The 24,728-nt window shown below is 35.7% G+C and overlaps 1 protein-coding gene across 2 annotated transcripts in view; it reads left to right on the top strand.

The window, feature by feature from the left end:
* The first annotated feature begins 1,066 nt into the window (after window positions 1–1,066).
* The window catches only part of sh3yl1 (SH3 and SYLF domain containing 1), a 36,875-nt gene continuing 13,213 nt past the window's right edge, over window positions 1,067–24,728 (top strand). Inside the window, exons 1-7 of one of the 2 annotated variants that reach the window (XM_079833131.1) lie at window positions 1,067–1,387; window positions 12,171–12,281; window positions 15,278–15,391; window positions 15,944–16,008; window positions 18,318–18,430; window positions 24,182–24,310; window positions 24,434–24,584. In XM_079833131.1, the coding sequence (XP_079689257.1) occupies window positions 1,210–1,387; window positions 12,171–12,281; window positions 15,278–15,391; window positions 15,944–16,008; window positions 18,318–18,430; window positions 24,182–24,310; window positions 24,434–24,584 (861 nt within the window). In that variant the 5' untranslated portion in view covers window positions 1,067–1,209. The remainder of the gene's footprint in view (window positions 1,388–12,170; window positions 12,282–15,277; window positions 15,392–15,943; window positions 16,009–18,317; window positions 18,431–24,181; window positions 24,311–24,433; window positions 24,585–24,728) is intronic. The other variant, XM_079833132.1, reaches the window with a different exon arrangement.

The raw sequence follows: 24,728 nt of genomic DNA, 5'->3' as shown, positions 1-24,728 counted from the left end.
TGCTTACATAATCGTGAACACATTTTAACAATAAATGCCGTACATCACTTTTGGCCACTAACTTATGTTGCATTTTTATACTTTTTTGGCATACTGTATAGATCCACATATGAATATTTTTTTGTTTATGTACACTTCTAAGTCACGTTGAGCTTTAGGTTATACTGTAAGGAATACCATAAAAAAGGAATCAGAACTGATTTAACAGTACAATATGCACAAGACTGAACAGAAAAGAAAAGAAAACATTGCATCATTTTAAAATATTAATAAAGAATATTGGTTTTTAAATTAATGTGACAAATGATGTTGTGGATTGCAGTGTAGAAAATCAATAAAAACATAATGCCTGAAAATATATTGTGAAGAAAGCAAACAGCAAGAAACGCATGTCAACCCAAGTTTCTCATTTAAAATGTTTAGTGGTAAATTATTTAGGACAATATAATCTGCAAATTCTCAGAACAAAACCCTTTTAGGCAAAAGAGAATGTGCCAAAGGAAACCAGGCTTTATATCCCTGTTTATATATTGCAGCAACAATAGTGTACGATGAGACATGTTTTAAAAACCTTCTTTGAGTCTAGATTTACCACGCATTTACATTGTGCTCGTAGCAGACGATTCCATATAAGGAGGAATATCACTGATGAAAAGAGCATCTGTTACAGGTTCCAACAGACGAAGATAAATGACCAAAACGTATGAAAGAAAAACTTTACTGAAAGGTTGTTAAAACATATAAATCTCTTTAAGTTACATAAACATTTCGAGCCTAGGTTAAGTTTTTCAATGAAGAGAAACTCTCACCCCTGCTTTAAAAAAAACTGCTATGAACTGTTTTTATCAGCAGGGACGGTTTTATATAGTGATTTTCCCCAATAATACAATTTTATATAAGTATACGTCAATTAAATCAACTCTGACTTGAAATAAATGAGAAATGTCACTCATCACACAACTGCAGACGCGCGACTGTTTGGGTTCACCAGAACGCGCTTCTGTGTACAGCAGAGCGCGCTAGGGGTCCTGATCACGTCAAACGTCATTTTTCCTTGCTGCGTCCCATTGTTGCCTGAATCAAAAATGCTGACTAGAACTTTGATTTCTGTATAGCTTTAAATAATGGTCTATAATTGTACCATTCTACTTTGTTCACGGAATTCCTTAATAATATGCATACGTTTTATTTACCAAGCGAAATTAATTTATGTTTGGTTTGACTTCTTTACGGGTCCTTACTAACCGGTTTGGCAGGTGTATCGGAAGTGTACTGTACAGTATCACTTTTAACTTCTCTTACCTGCACCAGGTGAAACTACATAAAAGTCAACTTAAAACTTCGAGAACTCTGCGGTCCTGGCGAATAAATTCCGTTTTTGATAAAAGTAAGTAAAGAAGGTTTTTCATTTTCCCTGTGAATCGGTAACCCAACGTGTAACGCAATCGAGTCGGTTTATTTCTCTGTGCTGGGCTGAAATATGGAAACGCACAGTGTGATCTACTTATTTAATGAAGTGGCATTTGTTTTGGTTTACTGATTTTAAAAATATGACTGCTAAATAGCGTAGATTAAACATACATAGGTTCAAAACATTCAATATATGTGATATGGGCATATTTTATTTTATGGCCCCTTATAAGAAAACTGACAGAATGTGTTAAATAGATAATCATAATGTTGACAGTATAATAACAAGTTATGTTAGCCTAATAATATTGTGACGTAAAATATTATTACCATGGTCAATCTACCGTCTCCCTTTTTTCCCTCAGATGTGACTTACAAGCTGCATTAGGACTTTATTGAGCGTCACTGCTGCCACACGTGATAATATGGGCTGTCTGCGGTCTTGATTGACAAAAGCAATTAATTTAACCCCTGTGGGAAAGTAGATATCATTTCTCCACCTTGGAGCAGACAGCTTGTCATGATCTGTAGTGTCCCATCGACATTCCAGTAGCTTTGTTATCATGCCTGATGAAAAAGAGGAAGGCATAACATGATTGTGGGAGAATTTGTTTAAAAGCTTTAAAGCTATAATTATAAACAAATTATCATTATAAAGTTGAACTTGAGGGGTTTGTTGGAACCAGATCCATGTGTCCATCATACTTTGGGATATTTATTTTTTATTGTATAACCACATTTCCATCTTTATTGACCTTTGCATCTGATCTGATCCCTTTAGCTAAAAAACACTGATCATTTATTTTGAAGGAAAAAAAGCACTGAATGAAGATTACAAGATTTTTTATGAAATCCAAAAGCTTTCTGATCCCTTTAATTTAATGAACACTTTCAAGATCCAGAAAGGTAGGAAAGACTTTGTTAAAATAGTCCATGTGACTCCAGTGGTTCAACCTTAATTTTATGAAGCGACAAGAATACTTTTTGTGAGCGAAACAAACATACGACTAATAACGACTTTATTCAACAATTTCTTCACATCTGTGTCAGTCTCCTACGCTGTCGACGTAGTAAATACAGTGCAGCGCTTCCGAGTTATGTCAGAGCTACGTGTGCGTGTGATACTGACGCAGGAGCTGACCACGTAGGAGACTGGCACAGACGAGAAAAAAGTTGTGTTTTTTGCGCACAAAAAGTATTCTCGTCGCTTCATAAAATTAATAGTTACATGGACTATTTTACCAATGTTTTTATTACCTTTCTGGACCTTCAAAGTGCTAATTAAATGGATAGTTCACCCAAAAATTAAAATTAGCCCGTAATTTACTCACCCTCAAGTCATTCTAGGTGTATATGACATTCTTCTTTCAAACAAATAAAATCGGAGTTATATTACAAAAGTCCAGGCTAATCCAAGCATTATAATTGCAGTAATAGTTGTTCTGTTTTTGAAGTCCATAAAAAGTGCATCTGCCCATCAAATAAAGTGCTCCACGCGGCTCTGAGGTGTTAATAAAGGCCTTCTGAAGCGAATCAATGCATTTGTGTAAGAAAAATATCCATATTTAAAACTTTATAAAGCAAACTTTCAGCCGACGCCTTCCCTGTTCAATTTATGGAAAAATTGTTGAAAGTTCCCCTGCCGATTGAAAGACTAACGTGACCAGCTACGCTCTTCATGACGTCACGTACGCATCTTGAGTTTCACTTTCAACATTCAACACTTTTCTAGGGAAGGCGGTCGGCCGAAAGTTTACTTGATAAAGTTTTAAATATGGATATTTTTCTTACAAAAACGCATCGATTCGCTTCAGATGGCCTTTATTAACACCCCGGAGCCGCATGAAGCACGTTATTTGACGGAAAGATGCACTATTTATGGACTTCAAAAACAGAGCAACTATTAATCCAGTTCTAATGCTTGGATTAGCCTGGATTTGTGTAATATAACTCCGATTTTATTCGTCTGAAAGAAGAATTTCATCAAAAATATCTTAATTTGTTTTCCGAAGATGAACGAAGGTCTTACGGTTTGAGAACGACATGAGGGTGGGTAATAAATGACAGAATTTTGATTTCTGGGTGAACTAACCCTTTGAAAGACTGGGAAAACTCGTGTTTGATATTGTTTGAAGTGTCTCAGTGCGACTGATACAAAGATTTCATCCAAGATATTTGATATTTGAAATTTAACAAAGACATTTGCTTTACGGTTGTCAAGCCCCATCTTCCTTTATAAGAGGGGCCATTTGGAATTCCTAAAGACAAAGGGACCACACCTTTACAGTGGGGGAAGTTTGGATTTGGTCACATGGTCAGGGAAAAGGATAAAAGAATATTATAACTGTTGCTCTGGCTTTTTTGATTCTCTGGCTTTCTCTTCTTAGGGCCTGCTCTTTGGCTCTTCTCTTCTTCTCTCTCTCTCTCTCTCTCTCTCTCTCTCTCTCTCTCTCTCTCTCTCTCTATCTATCCCTCAGGTAACATTTTATTCATGCTGTGTAATGGTATAAGTTTATCATCTCATACATCCATTTTGAAACTATTAACCATAACCATCTATTCTGACTTACTCTGTAATTATTAACTATCTCTAGTAGATTATGAACGGGTACAATTTCAACAAAGGGTTAAACAGAATAATTAAATGTGTAGTTAACTATTAAATATAAATGACCAAACAACCAATTGGCATTTTAACCTATATTCGAGATTATGATAAATGGAGTCAGATAAAAGATGAATTGGAAATAATCCCTTCTACCCAGCTGAAAAGCCGGAACGCGCAGCGACCTTCGAACCGCGGTCGTTACCTACATTGGAACAAATTCAGCGGCCTTACAGCTAAGCAACCTCCACTGTAAGAGTTAGTGACAGTCAGATGTTTGCGCTCTCTCTCTATGGATCAATGCTGCATCCGTAATTGTTCATTATCTACTCCAACTACAAATTAAGACATAATTGCACTGTCCCAGGTATTTGCATTTTTCATGCTTTATTTTGCTTTGTTAATCTGGCATTGACTAATTATCTGCGTAAGCGGTAATTATTTGTACAGTAGTAATCACAAAAATCATATTCTCATTGTTACGCTTGATATCACAGCTGCATTTATTAGTCCACCCCCTCTGTATGACAGTCACTGCACAGGTTTTACATGCATGAGGAAATGAGTGGAAAACAACACCATCCATTATTACCCGGGGACAGTAATAAACCTTACTAAGATTCCCGAAAAAAGCTTTGTTGCTACCGTTTCTTGTCAGATTTGGGGGACGATTTATACAATGCAAAGTTTACAGTATGCATTATTGTTCTCAAGTCTCTTGAGAAAATATTCATCACGTAAGAGAGAGAGAACTGCATCAGTCCTGCAAATCCCCATCCAGATGTTCTCAGTTCACAAAGTTCAGTGCTGTTTTTGCTTTTGTGACGGCCCCTGTTTGAATTCCCTTTTTTAATAGTGTAATCCTTTTTTTTCTGTCACAGACACATGTATTAAAGCCGTAGGGTTATAGAACAGAAAGAGGGGATTCTTGTATTAAACATAAATCAGAAAAAGACCCAAGGCTCACATTACTCAGTGGCAGCTGACATTAGGGTCGGAAATAGTGCTTCAATTACTCTTTAGCAGTGCTTTTCACAATGATTTTGCTTCAGGACCCTGGTTTTACATTGGGCATCATGCGTTGGTTCAGGACAGTACCAAAAGTGTTTATTGTACAAACTAAAAAAATAAAAAAAAATAAAAACTCAAACAAGGATCAAACAAGGACATTACTTTTACCAAGACTTACATACACCAATATGTAAAGTACTCTTTGGTTTGCAAATGTTCATGTTCTCAGAAACCACAATGTGTTTGTGTGGTTATCAAGCTGTGTTTATCCTCACTCTAAAATGAAATTAAAACTGTATTTAATATATTTGGGTTGCATTTTCTTTCACATTGTGTAGTTTTGTTCATGGTTTTTGAGGATAAAGGCATGTCATGCAATCTTTTCATGTTGGGATCTGCTGATTTTGTCTAGCTAGCTTCTAACTAGTGACATGAATTTGGACCAAAATACTGTACAGATATTCATTTTTGAGTTTCAAATATGCATGATATAATAGGCTATATGGTTATCATATGCATTTGGCATGCCTCAATGGGATGGCCCACTGACCCAGGACCAGTGTGAGAGAATTTTTGGTCCAGTTGACGATATACTTGCCATTTTGGTTGCCCCTTTTTGGCTAGTGCTGTGTTGCTACAAGAAAAAAGTACATTCATTGATCTTATTGATCCATTTTTATGTCTTTATGATGGTTGTTATACCTATATGATGTTATCTTGCTTGCTCAAATCACAAAAATGACTTCTTATAGTCTTGAAAGCATCATATGCATTGTTGTGTATTTCTAATAATATTTCTATTTGCAGATTTTAAGTGCATATTTGTCTTTAAAGAAAAATATATTTTAGTGTACAAACAGAATTTTCAAATTTTCAGAGATTCAGAAGTTTGGGGTCTATATCATTTTAAAAATGTTTTTGAAAACATGCCTCACAAAGGCAGCATTTATTTGATTTAAAAAAAATACAGTAAAAATAGAAATATTTTGAAATAATGTTACAATGTTGTTACTCCAGTCCAGTCTTCTTACAATGTTGTTTACCCAGTCTTCAGTGTTACATGATCCTTCGGAAATCATTCTTATATTCAGATTTGTTGATCAAGAAACATTGCTTATTATTATGTGTAAAATAGTTATGCTGCTTAATATTTTTGTGAAAACCATGATATATTTTTGTTCAAGATCCGTGATGAATAGAACGCTCAAAAGAACAGCATTTATTAGAAATATAAATCTTTACTGTTAATTTTGATTAATTTAATGCACCCACCCACATTGAACATATCTTTATATTTCTTCTTCTGCTTCTTTTTTTTTAAATCGGACCCCAAACTTTTGATCTGTATTGTAAATATTTTTAGAGCATTTGTGCATTGCTAAAATAAAAATGGTTTTGTGTACATACTGGTCAGTGGTAGAAAAACGCTTTGTTGTTGAGCTTGTATAATACCATAATGGATATCGTTAAACAAATTATTTGGTGAAATATAAGATGTCTTACTGACTATAATTCAGCCAAATAAAAATAAATACATTTACATGACATGAAAATAAAATGTCAATGTCTTAGCTTTTTTGGGGGGGTTTTGTAGCCTTGGTAACTCCGTTAATAGTGTGAATTTGTAAGCAATATTGTTCTGTCAGATGAGATAAGACACCTCTAACACTAGTAAAATGTTTTTTGTTTTGTTTTGTTTCTAGCACACCTGATCCCTTAAAGCACCATTACGTTGCTCAGTGCGTACTAATCCACTTTAAAACCACGTCATGAGATCAGGTTGGACTCTATGACTCAGACAGACATTCTTTTGTGAGGTGATTTGGCAGAATATCTGATAGATGAGATGCTATTTGACATGTTACATACGTAGAAGTCTTTAGGTATCTCCCAGTTTGAAAGCACGTGAAGTTTTATGTACGTTGCCGGCAGTTCAGTAGAGAAATATATCTAGCGCATTACATCAAGAGTTTTATGATAAATGAGAGAAGAATTCACAGCACACAGCTGTTTAATGCTAAAGAAACACGGGAGTGAAAGAGAATCATAGAGGTGTTACCAGCCACAGCCTGGCATTTACTGCTACAATGTATACATGTAATGAGAGATTGTTATTACACAACGGCACTTTGTGTAAAATGACCATTTTGATGCAAGTTCCAAACAGGTCTTACAAAGTTCAGTACTCCAGTTCACTTTCAGATATCTTGTATCTTGTGTCCCATTGTGTGCAGTTCTTTTCAAGATAGAGCAGTTTATATGCTCCTTAAAATAAATAATGTTTTGTAGGCACTTTTAAGCGGTACAAAAACAGAACATGACCTTGGTCCTCCTTTTTTACTGTAATAATCTGAAGCAACTTTGAATGACTTCTTTGTTAGTCATCTGCTTTTTCATGTGATGTCCTGATCTTGGGGTAGTTTTTATGTGAAGGCAAGAATCATAATTTTTTTGCTCATTCGTAGGGTTAGTAACTTGAACAAACTGTGTGCATCTCGTCCTGCACGTTCGTGCTTGGTATCTGAATGAGCCATAAATGGATGTGAATAGATTTTTGACCCATGTGAACTCTAGTGACCTTTGTGTGAAAGTAGTATATGGTATGGAAGCTTATTTCCGCCACAGAATTTGAAAAAGAAATTGTATCTCACAATTCTGACATTTTTTTGTCAGAATTGTGAGATATAAACATGCAATTGCGAGTTATAAAGTCAGATTTGTGAGTTTTAAAGTCAGAATTGTCTCAACTGTGAGATATAAACTCGCAATTCTGATTTTTTTTATCGCAATTGCGAGTTACAAAGTCCAATTCTACTGAAGGGGAATTTTTATTTCTGAGATGCAGAAAATGTGGATGAAATTGCAGAATCCATTCCTAAAAATGGAATTTACTGTATAATGCTTAATGTCACAGAATTTGTCAAATTTTGGATGAAAGGGACATAAGGGATAGTTCACCCAAAAAGTTTAATTCTGTTATCATTTACTCACCCTAACCCATAAAACTTTCGTTCATCAAATAAAGGACATTTTTGAAGCATCAAAGTAGTAGTTGCTTAGACTGCCAATAGAGGGACAGAAATCTTTTGTGTTCCGAAGATGAATGAAAGTCAGTAAAAATGAATTTAACCATTAAAGCAGAGTCCAGAAAAAGTTAAAACAGAATAAACTATAAAACTGATTTCATATGGCCCTAAATTTAATTGCAGGCACTGCAAAAAATTATGTTCTTCAATTTCAAATTGAAAACAAATTGAAAACATCCTTAATCTGAGAAATTGAACAAAATTAAGTGAGTTAAAACAAGAACAAATATCTGTCATTGGGTATAATTACTTGCTTTTGAATTAAGTTGATTTCTATAAACCCATTGGTAGATATTTGTTCACTTTCACAAGATCACAAGATTTCCCAAGATTTCTTATCTCACTCAAACTTTATACAATTTTTTTGTAAAATTAGTTAAAAAGTTATGGAGATCAGTTGGACATTGTATTTTCAAACTTTAAAGTGTCACAACTCATTGGGTGCTTAGACATTTACATTTAGAGAACATATTGATGTGTTATGTCCCTAAATTTTCTTTAATTGGTTTTAAAAAGGTCTTAAATTTACCTCCATAAAACCTGCAGAAACCCTGATCTAACAATTGCGTGAGAAAAAAGGTCAGAATTGCGAGATATAAACTCGCAATTGCAACTTTATATCACGCAATTCTGAGAGAAAAAAAAAGTAAGAATTGTGAGAGTCACATTTATCTTTTTGATTTATTTTGTATTCTGTGGCAGAAACAAGCTTCCATAATATAGTGATAGAGGTGAGTTCTTAAAAACAAAAAAAAAACACTTGAGTCATTCATTTTTATTTGTACGTGAATATATCAACATCCCTTTAATATTTCAATGATGCTAAATTACAACAACCCTTGTCAATCTGTTACTTTTTTGTTTACATTTGACAACATTTGTTTATGACATCTGTCACTTTTACATCTTGTCCAGCTTATAAATAAACTCTTTACTGAGATTATTCATCGATTCGAAAGCAGAGAACATTTGTCTTTAAAACAAGGGTAACAGGTCTCTAGAGTGACAAATTCCTCACATAAGAAAGCAAATCAATGCATCTATTGAAATTATATTCAAATTCAACACAAAAAAGGAGGAAGTCACAACCATTACGGGATTATATTCAGTCCATTTGAACCAGTAAACAAATTTATCTCTGAAAGTTCTCACAAATGTAATTTTCTCCATTGTAAATAGGGTAAACGTACATATTAAGCTCACCAAAATCTACATTTAGACATTTTAGTGCACAGGGTATTGGTTTGAGAGTACAAGAAGTTATGTTAAAATAAAAGATTAATCTCTCGCACAATAATATTTTATTTTAAATGACAAAAGCATTTAAATTAAGATATACTTCATTAAATGCAAAAAGTCTGGCTGTGCTTAATGGGTACATGCACACCCGTGTTGCCATTAAGCTCACAACATGTTTTTTTGGGGGGGCAATTCTTGTTTATTTTAAACAACATTTTTAAAGAATAATTTTATAAAGATTAACCTGAAGTGACAACCATCAGTTAATATTTAAAGTCTGTTTATGAAGTATTTACATAGACGTTTAATGTGGATGAGTTTAAAGGGAGCACACTGAGCTTTATTGGAACAGCAAATATAAATATTTTTAAATTAAATTTAAAAGGACAATTTTGCTAAATAAATAATCTAGGTCATGTATTAAGTTCATACATATTTAAATATGAACAGCTATTATTGAAAATATAAATGAAGTTATACTTTTTCTTATTGATATCACACTGAAGCTGTGCTTTTCATTGTAGTGCACCCTTTAAGCTCACCTTACAATAATATGAAGTCTTTAAAGATTACAGCAGTGTAACACCACAGAACATCAATAAACTGTAAATGTATTATATTATGGATTTAAAAGTACAAGCCAGTAATGCCTGTGAAGTAATATATTAGTGTAGCACATAGTCTAATACAGCTAGTAAGCTAACAATGTTCTGTAGCATCTGCGCTATGTTGCTAAAACTATCTTTTGGATCGAACTGTAATTATTTCCCACATCCAGGTTCCAGGTTATAATATGCAAAAGTCTAAACATTAATCTCTTAATTTTGCAGTAAGAAGTTATACTTATTGAAAATAAAGGCTTAGACATCTAAAAAATGCACATTTAAGGGGCTACTCTTTTGGTGAAAGTTTTCAGACCGCTTTCAAAATGGCCACCAGACAGTGTGAATACATGAATACCCATATCTCAGTGTGTAATGGTCTGATTAGCTTGAAATTACAGGAGGTATATAGTAACAAACACATCAATTGGTTGACATCAAGTAGGATGATAAATATTTTTTTCTTTTTATAATCTGAGCTCAAAGATAGTACTTGAGCTTAATAGGTACGTTTACCCTATATATTTTTTTAAAACTTCAATCCTGTATTTGTGGCGGATTAGTTTTACACCAACATCTAGTTATTATAACTTTTTATTTCTGCTCGAAGCAAGAAGTATTCTTTACATTTGCTCGTACTTCCTCAGGAGACCATTGAAACATTGCCAAAATAAAGTAATTACTTATCATTGGTTAGTGGCTTGCCAAAGTCTGTCTCATAAAGAATGTCTTGAGCAACATTAGTTGGACAGGACGGCCTACTTGGTGGCAGTCCTGGTATTACTATTTAAAAATATTTAAGCAGGTGCATACAGGAGAATCGTCTTGTTGATGTGGCTGGTTTTGCAAGAATTCGTCAACTGGAAAGACTGCGTTGAAAGTGACGTTTTTCAAGTACCTCCCTGAGTAAACCACAGAAAGGGTGCACCTGCCAAAAGCAACTCTTATATATGTTGCAAAAGGGTGCTTGATCACCCCAATATATCCAGTGATTCATCCCTCAAAAATCAGTTCATTGAAAGTGAAGCATTATATGTCAAATTGAGGGTGTGGTGGTATTTAAAAGGAATGCTTTTGTAGTATTGGTACAGTTTTTATATAGATTCATATTATTTGAAAATAATTTAAAAAAGTCATACTTGCATACAAGTGACTTTAATACACCCCTTTTAGATACATTTTGATATTTTTGTTGGGGATAAAGTAAAAAAAAAAGTACTGATATTCATGACAAAAGTCATGGTATTTGCAAAAAATAAATTTGACCTAGCAATATATATTAAAACTTCTGAAAATAATGATTAAGAAGATGTGTACACTTTAATGTATTCAAGTTGTAAGGAAAATATGTTATTATTTGTTTTATTTGATACACCACATTACATTTTCTATAAATGTGCATTTTAAATGAGATTTTAAGAGACTTTTCTTTTTCTTGATCTTGGACCCATTTGACTTTGACCTCATCTCTTTCTATATGTTGTAATTGGGAATTCTATTATATGTAGATGTGCATGGAAAAATATGGTATTATGCTGTTAAATATTTGTCATACTGTTGCTGGTCAACAAGCAATTTGAAGCGACCAAGTTCTCACGTAATGCATGGCAAAAAACAGTAACTTTAACAATAAATTTACAGCATTTTTTTACAGTGAGTGTCAGTGTCATCATTGCTTTTAGATAGGCTTGATTAAGATTTAATGAGTAAAAACAGGAAGGAAAGGCGAATCTGACTCAGACATTGAGTCATAAGAGACATTTGTTTTTATTGATCCAAAGTCAGCATGAATATTAACATACCAATCACTGCCTGACTGTATGGCTAATATAATTAGTGCAATTATCTGTGAGATGAGAAAAATAACCTAGTTGGTTATGTTGACATTTGATGTATTAATGAATAATTAACAGTTTGTCATATTAAATTGGAGACTTTAAAATAGAGGAACAGCCAATTGTGGTGATTTCATATCTAGTCTGTCACCAAACAAGTGGTTAAATATTGCCTACAGCCTTTAAATCATTTTGGTATTTGAAACATAGTTCAGGTTCATAGTAACAAATAACATGAGAGAGTCATTTTGCATATAGAATTGAAAGCATCCAGGAAGATGCAAAACATCCCACAAAAATTGGACTACTTGACATTTGACGTTGTTGGAATGTGACGCAGAGCAAGAGAAAAATGATGTATCTTCTGACGTTTATTTTACAGTGAATAACCCTATCCCTGCTAACCTAAAGTCTGAGACCAAGAAAGCTGCCAAGATCCTTAGAGAGTTCACGGAAATATCCAACAGAATGGGGCCTGACAAACTTATTCCAGGTAACTGTTGTTGCTGCTGACAAATTAAATTAATCGAATTCAAATGATTCCTTTTTTGAATCTCTAAAAGTCAGACAACATAGGGATCAGTATGATATTTGTACCATATTTTGAAAACATTTTTGTAAAAGCACTGCAAGATTTATTTAAGAGTCACTTACTGTTTTTATTGATTTATAATTGATGAACGGTAAATGTTCTGTTTAGGACAATTTAATGTATAACTTATTACGTTAATTATTAAAAAAAACAGTTAATGTAATTATTTTTGATTTATTTATTTAATCGTTTGACGGCCCTACCTATTGAATGAATTTCTCAGTACAATAGGCAAATTATGAAATTATGATTTTTTTTTTCTTATTTACACAATACAGTGGCTCCACAAATTATTTGGACCCTTACAGTAAGTAAAACTTAAAATGTCAATGCATTGAATAAGAAAATATCAAACAAAGTGTTGTTTTATAACTTTTTATAACTAAAAACAAAACCACATTCATTTTGCGGGAGAACATTGGGTCTCATTTACCAATAATTGTGTGGATGTTTTCGCAATTGTACGCACAGGAGAACCAAAGCCACTTGAAGGCAAGCCTGCAACCTTAGCCGAAGGAAAAAAAACATACGTAACGCTAGCTAACGCTGTGGTACATAGGGAAGGAGATAAGAGGCTGCTTTTTTTAATGGATATCAATGAAGGAGAGGCTTCACATTGCTAAATAAACTGCTTTTGTGAGCAAGTAGCTTATTTAAAGCTACGCTGTGTAACTTTTTCAGTTTATTCTTAGCTATAAACACTTAGTTCTTTCAAAAATATATGTGCTCATTAATGTATATTTACTTCTTTCAAGTAATAAAGTATTCTCGTAAGTTTATAATATGCCATTGAAAATACATACGGGTAAGGGGTTCGAATGCGGGTCGCCATGTTGCCCCTCCATCTTGAAAGTACATCAGCCAAAGAGGGACATACCCGTAAATTCAAGCTTCGCCTTTCGCGTTTTAACACTCGATGGCACCGTGTCGAATGTGGACGAGGTCGAACTGGAAGCCATATTAATCTTGGACTAAATCGGCCACCGTAGGAGTTAAAACGAAATCGGAATTGAGAGGAAGAGAAACTAATATTCACTGGATGGTCATATACCTTTTAACCGCTAGATGGGGGAAAATATCACACAGTGTAGCTTTAATAAATCGACAGCCCATCAGCTAATCTTCAAAATGTTTGCTCTTCAACATTCATTTTGGATTGATCTATTTTTAGTTTAAACTAGAAAAAAATGCTGTTTATAAAAGAAGTCATGGACAATTGCGCAACAAGTATGATTCAGTTTACGGCACTTCTCATTCATTTCTATGTGATTGACTGTCGCACAACTCCGAATGAAATTCAATGACATCAAGGTTGTAATGTGATTGGTTATCAAGGCCCACACGATCCAAATTAGCCATTATAGACTTTCTCCAGTGCTAGAGCCACGGACCTTTTTATCTCCCAATTGTAAGACCATCTCTGAGGTGAACTTCTCACGAAAAACAACACTTGCGAATTGGTTCTTAATTTCGTTCAAATGTTAAACTGCGTCCAAAATCGAATATTATAAATATAATAAATCGAGTATGTGTAAGACAGTATGCCGAGTAGTATGTCAGAATACATAGGTGAAAAGTCCCTGGATTACCTACTACTTCCGGCGAGATTCTGAAGTGCGCATTCGATTGACACTTGACTTTACTATCCCATGAGGCCACGGGAGAGGATTTATGAATGGAAGTGGACACAACTGATGCTGGTAGGTCACATGATAATGACAATGTGGCGGGTGTAGTATGTCCGGATTATATTCATGCTACACACATTCATACTATATAGAACATACTTTTTTAACGGTCGCAAAGTAAGTTCAAATTCAAATGTAGTACCTACTCAGACTACAGGATTTCGGACACACCGTTAGTGAATCTGGAGTATTTAAAATGAGCGGCCGTGTGCAATGGGGGTTAGTCATTTGCAAAATACATGGCCAAACCATCTCCATATAAGGGCTTTCTGCACATCCTTTCCTGTGTACAGCCTTTCGCCAAACATATGCCACTCTCTGCAGACGTGCAACATTTCGAATCCCTTAGTTTTCGCCATCTCCAACAAGACAAGTAAATGTTGATTCTCGTTTTATGACGAGCTTTGTCGCATTTACTTTTTGCCAGCAGACTCTCCTATGTTCAGCGTTTCTTAGAGATTAGAGGTTACAGAGTTTGCTTGTGTCATGTCAACCATTTTTTGTGACAACTAACCTATGCCACTCCCACACCATATATGCGTCAAAGTAGCCAGAGCAACTTTTCTCTATTTATGGATATGACGAGACGCGCATGGGTGAGTGACGTATATGTACACAATTTCTATAAACACTTAGGCTTACCATAGGGAATCAGGGTAAGACAAAACACGTTTGCAAAACAATTGAAAACAATTTTGAACAAAAAAGTATACATAGTGTACCTAAATAAATGACACTTTGATATATTGATATGTATATGCATTGCCATTCATACATTTTTACTTGTTGAAGCCATGGTTCCTTGTGCTATAGGAGCGTAGACTAATCCCGATGCAGTAATAGCACACATGCCAGACATGTAAGTGCTATTAACTGCTCAAAGTTAGCATTTCTGTTGACTGATGTCATTTGTGTACAAGACTAGCAGTCTTTCTGCCAGTTCATTGCCAAGGATCTGTTCATGCGTGTCTTCAGAAAGTGACATGAATGCAACTCACTCAGTGACTTCACAATATATGTGCAACCTGTGCGAAAACACAATGCACCAATCAACTCTGTCTACCTGTTTCATCTTGCATTTGCAGATTGATTTAGTTTTTTTTATATTTCAGTCTTTGTGTCTACATTCAGAACAGTGTTTGCCTGCACAAGTCCAATTGTAATATCTCATATTCATTTACTTCTATCTTTTCCACAACCTGACACCAGCTCATGTCATTGCCAAGGCTCAGGGACTGGCCATCCTGTCAGTCTTCAAAGCAGGTTTCATGATCACTGCGAGGGGCGGCAGTGGGATAGTGATTGCGAGGCTCGCTGATGGAAGTAAGTGGGTTTTATTGACGTCCTTATTTTGAGTGTCAAATAAATGTACACGCTTATTTCCTTGGTGAGGTCAGGAGATCATATAGGTTTGTGACATACTTTATATGCATTCTTTTTCATTTTTATTTATGTAATCATAACTAAACTATTACAACAAAATAGACCAATTTGAGAAAATAGGGAGGTTTAATGGGTGTAATTAATGTCTGGCAGCTGCCTTAGCAACATTCTACACTGAATAAACAAAACACTCCTTAAGGTCATTTCGAGCTTCATTGATTTTATGTATGTTAGTGTTTCTGTTTTTACGCATTGAATTTTTACATTATTAATTTTTCATTATACATTGTTATTTAAACTTTGGTAATAGCTATTATAATGGACAAATGGTCTAATGTTTGGGCACTGTATATTTTAATCTTGAAAAAAGGCAATTTTGGCTAGACATTTTGGCAAAACATCTAACGATGTTCTAGTATATCCCAAGTGAAGGTTTTTTATTTTCATTTTAATGTTAAATTGTGTAATTGTTTTCTGCTTTCTGTTATGAAGGATGGTCTGCTCCTTCAGCAATAGGAATTGCTGGACTCGGTGGAGGATTTGAAATTGGTCTGGAAGTAAGTTTTTATTTGACTCCTTACTCTCTAAATGAACAACCAATTTATTAATTCAGGTATAAATCGGGTTTTTGGCAAAGTAGTTTTCTTTTAAAAAAAAAACTGAGAATTTTTCATTACTTTAAAATTATTTTGGGTTCTTTAGTAGAATGTCTTTGATTAGAGAGTTTTAAAACTTTTTTTTTAATTAATAAATAATGAATGATCATAAAAACCATCTAAAGTTAGGTGTTGACAGGACTTAACCGTAGGGAACATGGTAAGCACCTTAGTAGTTGATACAAACGTTTCCTGTTCAGGTCTCATGTATTTTGTGCTGAATCAGAGAATCAGAAAAGTGTTCAAGAACAGTTGTGCCACATGTTTATTCATGTATCAGATGAACATCTTGGACTACACTATGCTGTATGCCAATGGATTATGCTCTGTATGCAGACACTATAGGTTCTTCATCAGGGTATAATTTGCAAATGACTTCACATGCAGTGTCATGCAAAAAATATGTTTTCTTTCCATCGAGATTGTCTGAGTCATGCATAGACAAGAACATCAAGACACTAAAATATTTGCCCTGTCTGACTTGGCTGTCTTGTTTTGTATTTATTTTTCTTTCCATCATCTCCTTAATAAAACGTATATGTTATAAGAGCTGTCAATCACTTAGAATATTTAATCGGGAATAATCGTATAGGCTAGTTTAATTATGTAGAAAACCAATTCATTTTCTTAGATTTAAAGAAAACTAATTGATAGACCTTTGTGTGATTATTAATGTTAGCAAAAATAAATAAAACGTAGCAACTGTCCCCCCACTTTATGGACTTAATCTTGTCAAATCTTTTACTTTCGTCAAATAGACCCTATCACCTGGGTTTGATTTATAATTAAATGACCTGTATGGATGGTATTTCACTGTCATTTACTAATAAACAGGTGCTCCCAAAAATAGTTGAATAAGTCACATTAACAGTAAGTTTTCCCTGAATCTTAAAAGCATGACCCATAATCAATTGCTCATTACAACCTTTTCCCTAAACCAGAGGTCAGCCTTTTGTTAGGAGCTATTTATAGCTCAAGTGCTGGCTTCATAATTTTTCAAAGCATAAAGTGGATCCTCATATCTCTGGCACAGGAAATCACTGTGCATGTGCCCAGCGAGGTCATTTGTCAGCATCAGGCAGAAGTTGCACTTTTTTCCCTGACCTTGGATTGCAGTTCGGATGAGTCATTTGTGTACCGAGCGCCTGTGCATCTTGACAGTCTTGATTAATTTCCCGAGTAGCCTTCAGGCGCTGTGGTTAGCACTGCGGTCTCTGTCTCTCAGTATGTAGCAACACACCTGATAAGTAGCAAGGGAGTACAGGAAATATTGATTTTATCTTTAGGCATTAAAACCAGAGCATGTCTGAATCCGGTCCAAATCTTTCGACACCAACCAGCATTTAAAAAGCTTAAAAACTGTTGCTGAATATAGAGCTTTTAATGTTTTGCTGGTGACAGATACACAGTAGTTGGCGGAGTGCTTGTCAGAGTGATGTATAGCTAGATCGTGCATGATGGACACACTTGCCTACTAACATCACATGGCCCGGTGCTTAAAGAAACCTGAGCTGATTTTAATAAATGGAGAGAGAAAATCATGAAAAGAGTGATGTCAGTTCTGGGTATCTGACTGTTTTAGGTCTGGGTAATATGAGATTCTGTAATATCTACAGCACATCTGTGGCACTTCTACAAACCGAAAACACTACAAAGTTGTGATTTATAATGACAGTCATTTAGTTTTTATTTATATTTAGGTAAAGGCACTTTCAGTCTAAGTAAAATTCTTATTGACTTGTCATTCTTATGCTCATTTTTTGGTTTAAAATAAAAAAATGTCTAACGTAAAAAAATAAATAAAAAAAAACATTTAAATTAAATTAAATGTATTTTACTTTAAATGACATCTCCTGGTCACCATTTACTTTCAGTGTAAGGAAAATTCTTCTTTCTGTCTTATTTCCAGTCCAAACATCTAAAAATATATCATATACAACAGAAACGAGATTATTTTTCTTACCCCATTGGCAGATAATCTGGCTTGTTTTAAGCAAAAACTCACTTCATTTTGATTTTATTTTCCAGAAAAAAAATCTTATGTCATTGTATTTATCTAGTAAGTGCATCTTGATTTAAGAATTTTTTAATATTTAGATGAAAACAAGACAGAAATACTAAATAAGAAAAGCATTTTTTGCAGTGTGGGTAAACCATCCCTCTAATGTTTCACATAAAACATGACACATATCCTCTTTTTTCATCTCCAGTCATCAGATTTTGTCATCATCTTGAATCAGAGGAGAGCTGTGGATGCTTTTAGTAAAGGAGGCAATCTTACACTCGGAGGAAACTGCACTGTGGCTGTTGGGCCTCTTGGCAGGTATGTGTGTTGATTTTACAGTGTAGTACCCCATTTTGTTGCCAGGGGTCAGAAAAGAGGGAATAATGTAGAGTGAAGGTTTGGAAGCTTGGACGCTTGCTTTGAGCAAATGTCCATTTTTAAGCATCAGTGTTGTAATTTGAAATGACACTTTCATTATTAAAGTGTTTTATTTATTTTTATCTGGATGCATCTGCGTCACTTGGCTGACTTCTGATTAAAATCAAAGGTTATGGCTTAAGGAAGAAAGGTTTGATTTATGTTAAGCAATTGATATTATGAATTTTTTTTTTTTTTATGTTCATGAAAGTGCTGCCAAAGCGGTGTGGACAGGAATGAGAAAAGGATTGTGCAGTCCTTGAACGTTTTATGAGTTGCATTGTGTTCCATTCGTTTGTACATGTGTAAGTGAAGCCTATTTGTTTGGAGAAAGTTTTTAAAGTGTTTACATAGGCGATGGAGGGCCTTGACAGTATTTCGCTGAAGGTATAATTTAGCTGTCTAACTGTTGATTTGGTGCATTTACGGATAGCAATAAAGGAAAAGCTCTTGCTCTTACTGAAAATTACAAATAAAATCAACAGAATATAAAAGCCATCTATATCTTTATCACTTCACAAGGCACCCATTTTCTCTAATGACATGTTTATACAAAAAATGTATACAGTTGTGAGCTGCCAGCTTAAGCTTTCACCTGCAACACAGCCATTCATAATTTGACAAGCATGAGCCTGTGCGGAAAATACTGTGAGAATTACAGATAATGAAGGGTGTCCATACTGTACATTAGGAGCCATTCAGTAGTGCCAGTTTAAATGACAGCTGCATTGTTCTAAGGTGAATCAGTGAATTTAACTTTATTGACGGATTCTGCTGTGTTTGTGCTTGTTTGGAAAGTCCTTTTTGTTCTCACTGCTTTAATTGTTGTTTATGGATCTCGCCAGAATAGAGCTGCAAGCGATATTGTACCGAATGGTTGTCTGCTGCACTACTGTAGCTTTGAAAACCAGAATTTAAGATTGTACTTAATCTGGATGGTTTGATTTTTTTTTTTTTATTATTATTTTGGTTTGGATTAGATCAGGTTTGGATTTGGTTTGGCAGCAGTGACTGCAGGGTGTATGTGCTCTTTTGAAATGAGTTATTTTTGGAATAGAACCTTCTTACCACCTACTAAGATATATTTTATATAAATGTCACATCTCATTCTTTTAATAAAATCAAGGTTTGCATCAAAATCAAGGTCTCTTTTAAGAACACAGTTCTTTAGTTGGTGGACAGTAAAACATAGATACTTAATAAATATGTACAATGGAGTCATATAAGAAATAAGTTTTTATATATATATATATATATATATATATATATATATATATATATATATATATATATATATATATATATATATATATATATATATATATATATAATAATGTATGTGTGAGGAAAATAAGTATTTGAACACCCTGCTATTTTGCAAGTTCTGCCACTTAGAAATCATGGAGGGGTCTGAAATTGTCATCGTAGGTGCATGTCCACTGTGAGAGACATAATCTAAAAAAAAAATCCAGAAATCTCAATGTATGATTTTTTAGCTATTTATTTGTATGATACAGCTGCAAATAAGTATTTGATTCCTGTCTATCAGCTACAATTCTGACCCTCAAAGACCTGTTAGTCTGCCTTTAAAATGTACACCTCCACTCCATTTATTATCCTAAATTAGATGCACCCGTTTGAGGTTGTTAGCTGCATAAAGACACCTGTCCACCCCATACAATCAGGAAGAATCCAACTACTAACATGGCCAAGACCAAAGAGCTGTCCAAAGACACTAGAGACAAAATTGTACACCTCCACAAGGCTGGAAAGGGCTACGGGGAAATTGCCAAGCAGCTTGGTGAAAAAAGGTCCACTGTTGGAGCAATCATTAGAAAATGGAAGAAGCTAAACATGACTGTCAATCTCCCTCGGACTGGGGCTCCATGCAAGATCTCACCTCGTGGGGTCTCAATGATCCTAAGAAAGGTGAGAAATCAGCCCAGAACTACACGGGAGGAGCTGGTCAATGACCTGAAAAGAGCTGGGACCACCGTTTCCAAGGTTACTGTTGGTAATACACTAAGACGTCATGGTTTGAAATCATGCATGGCACGGAAGGTTTCCCTGCTTAAACCAGCACATGTCCAGGCCCGTCTTAAGTTTGCCAATGACCATTTGGATGATCCAGAGGAGTCATGGGAGAAAGTCATGTGGTCAGATGAGACCAAAATAGAACTTTTTGGTCATAATTCCACTAAACGTGTTTGGAGGAAGAAGAATGATGAGTACCATCCCAAGAACACCATCCCTACTGTGAAGCATGGGGGTGGTAGCATCATGCTTTGGGGGTGTTTTTCTGCACATGGGACAGGGCGACTGCACTGTGTTAAGGAGAGGATGACCGGGGCCATGTATTGCCAGATTTTGGGGAACAACCTCCTTCCCTCAGTTAGAGCATTGAAGATGGGCCGAGGCTGGGTCTTCCAACATGACAATGACCCGAAGCACACAGCCAGGATAACCAAGGAGTGGCTCTGTAGGAAGCATATCAAGGTTCTGGCGTGGCCTAGCCAGTCTCCAGACCTAAACCCAATAGAGAATATTTGGAGGGAGCTCAAACTCCGTGTTTCTCAGCGACAGGCCAGAAACCTGACTGATCTAGAGAAGATCTGTGTGGAAGAGTGGGCCAAAATCCCTCCTGCAGTGCAAACCTGGTGAAAAACTACAGGAAACATTTTACCTCTGTAATTGCAAACAAAGGCTACTGTACCAAATATTAACATTGATTTTCTCAGGTGTTCAAATACTTATTTGCAGCTGTATCATACAAATAAATAGTTAAAAAATCATACATTGTGATTTCTGGATTTTTTTTTTTTAGATTATGTCTCTCACAGTGGACATGCACCTACGATGACAATTTCAGACCCCTCCATGATTTCTAAGTGGGAGAACTTGTAAAATAGCAGGGTGTTCAAATACTTATTTTCCTCACTGTACATATATATAAAAATGTATGTACCATTCAGAACTGAAAATCATCTCTGATCTCTAAGATTAGTTTGTTAAAAGCCATTCCAGCATTTTTCATGTCAAAACCATATAACATTAATACAGTTGAAAGAAAAAGTATGTGAACTGCTTGTAGAATCTGTGAAAATGTGAATAATTTTAACAAAGTAAGAGTGATCATACAAAATGCATGTTATTTTGTATTTTTATTTAGTGCTGTCCTGAATAAGATATTTTACAAAGAGATTTACATATAGTACACAAGACAAAAAAGAGCCAAATTTATTCAAATGACCCTGTTCAAAAGTTTATGAACAACTGATTCTCAATACTGTGTGTTGTTACCTGGATGATCAACGCTTGTTTTTGTTTTGTGATGGTTGTTCATGAGTCTCTTGTTTGTCCTGAGCAGTTAAACTGCCCAATGTTCTTCAGAAAAATCAGTTTTGCAGCATCTTTTACATATTTTAACCCTTTCCAGCAATGACTGTATGGTTTTGAGATCTTTTCACACTGAGGACAGTTGATAGCCTGGATGCCAGCCGAACGTAGCCCCGCCCACAACATTTGAGCTCGGGCAGTTCGGTCTGGACTTGAGCCGTAGAGGAGTAATTATGCCCGAACAGAAACTGTTCGGACCAATGAAATTGTCAGGGCGGGCTTTATACGATGATGGACAGATGATAAACAGTAATGTAATAATTCGTCATCAAAGGCGCTTGAGTTGAATTTGTTCTGATCCTAAACTGAGAACTTGTTCGTATATGCATTCACCTTTACTATTTCTCTCAGAAATGATGATCGTGTTGTAAGTATTCTGTGTATCCTTAAATTCTTTTTTTACAACACCGGCAAAGATCGTTTACACATCTTTTTCTTCTAACGTTACTTATTCCAGTGTGCGTGCAAACAGGGTTGCCAAGTTTTTACAACAAAACCCGCCCAATTGCTACTCAAAACTAGCCAAAAACAAGCCTAATAGCTTTCCGGGGGGGTTCTCCGGAAAAAAAAAAAGGCGTTTGGGGGTAAAATATGTGTTATTTTGCCAGGGCTGCCTGATCAACCAGCAGCCATATCACCCTGCAGCCCAAGACTGGTTTCCCACTGAAGCTAAGCAGGGCTGAGCCTGGTTAGTACCTGGATGGGAGACCAACTGGGAAAACCAGGTAGCTGCTGGTAGAGGTGTTAGTGAGGCCAGCAGGGGGTGCTCACCCTGTGGTCTGTGTGGGTCCTAACACCCCAGTATAGTGATTGGGACACTATACTGTAACAAGCACTGTCCTTCGGATGAGACGTTAAACCGAGGTCCTGACTCTCTGTGGTCATTAAAAATCCCAGGAGGTCCTTCGATAAAAGAGTAGGGGTGTAACCCCGGCATCCTGGCCAAATTTGCCCATTGGCCCCTCTCCATCATGGCCTCCTAATCATCCCCATATACAGATTGGCTTCATCATTCTGTCTCCTCTCCACCAATCAGCTGGTGTGTGGTGGGCGTTCTGGCGCAATATGGCTGCCGTCGCATCATCCAGGTGGATGCTGCACATTGGTGGTGGTTGAGGAGATCCCCCCTTCTATATGTAAAGCGCTTTGAGTGCCTAGAAAAGCGCTATATAAATGTAACAAATTATTATTATTATTATTATTAATTGATATATCACATAATTGGGGCGCTTCAACCCGCGGACTTGGCAACACAGTGCAGTTGAGTTCTGTTGACATTTGACAACTAACGTTATGCGTCGCTCTGTTGCTCTGATGCTCTGATTGGTTGTAGGTCTATCCAATTGAGGTCTTTCCTGGTTCGGTTGAAACACGCGAGAGCTTTTTAAGAGCCGGGGTGAAAACTTTTGAACAGGAGGATTTTAACTCAACAAGGGACAAACAAGGGACTCATGAACAACCATCTCAAAGCAATCAATGGTTCATAAACTTTTGAACAGGGTCATTTTAATAAATTCAGCTATTTTTTGTCTTGTGTACTATAAGTAAACATCTTTGTCAAATATCTTATTTAGGACAGTACTAAATAAAAAATAACATGCATTTTGTATGATCTCACTTATTTTGTTAAAATTATTCACATTTTCACAGATTCTGCAAGCAGTTCACATACTTTTTCTTACAACTGTTTATGACTGTCCAAATGTACACACAGCATCTGCTGTTTTTGACTGTGTAGCGCCTGCAACTCTGCACATCCTTCCAATGTCTCCTAATGTTAGAAATAGGGCTTAGAATCAAAAATCGATTCCAAATCTGGAATTCTCCAATTCCGATTCTCCAATTCCACTTATCGATTCCTGTGTGCGCATTTTAATGTGATTTCAAACCATTTTCAAGCGGAAGTAAACGTGAAAAAGAACTCAATTTGACTCTCATATAGTGCGTGATACTGAATTGAGTTCTTGGACGCGTCTTCTTGTGCTTGAAAGCATAAATACACACAACATTATGTCAAAATATACTCACATTAGACCCCAAAGTATTGAATGGTAGTGGACGCTTAAAAACATAAAATAAAAAAGAAGAACCTATTAAGACATTATCTTATGCCTCAGTCTGCATGTACTCTCAATAAATCCCAGTAACTATTACCCTTAGTGCAGTTTCATCCTCCCATTCAATTCCACTTTGATCTTTGACTGTGTAGGGTTTGTTCCTTGCACATATACAACTCTGACTAATCATATTTGGCAGGAATTTGGAGGCGGATGTGGCGTTTCGCAGTACAGCGGCGGTCTACTCGTACTGCAAATCTCGTGGCCTCTACGCTGGAGTGTCTCTAGTCGGTTCTTACCTCATTGAGCGCAAAGAAACCAACCGAAAGTAAGCACATGTCATAGGTTAAAGAGTTAAAATGTTGCATAAGTCCTCAGGCACTGATGTTGACCTACTTTGTGTTTTCATTGTGTAGTTTCAATATCTTATGTGTGCTTTACTTTCGAATAGGTTCTATGGCCAAGACATTCGTGCTTCTGCCATTCTCAATGGAGATGTGGATCCCCCACCTGAAGCATTTGATTTGTACACCATTTTGCAGGACTACACAGAGAAATACACCACCGACTGGCAGAACAAACACATGCAAGCTTCAAGCAAGGTTACTTTCTGTGCACTACTGCCCCATGTTGGCCCCATGTTGTTGAAACTAAAGCTGCAAGCTACTCATAATTTACAGTAGTTTAAGTACAATCCTGCTACTCTTTTGAAAAGTAGTTAGCTAGACTACAAGCTACTACATACA

The sequence above is a fragment of the Gobio gobio genome (genome assembly GCF_949357685.1).
Source record: "Gobio gobio genome assembly, chromosome: 13".
Classification (NCBI taxonomy): domain Eukaryota; kingdom Metazoa; phylum Chordata; class Actinopteri; order Cypriniformes; family Gobionidae; genus Gobio; species Gobio gobio.
Note: the sequence above shows the minus strand (reverse complement) of the source record. Positions and strands in the feature narration are given on the sequence as shown.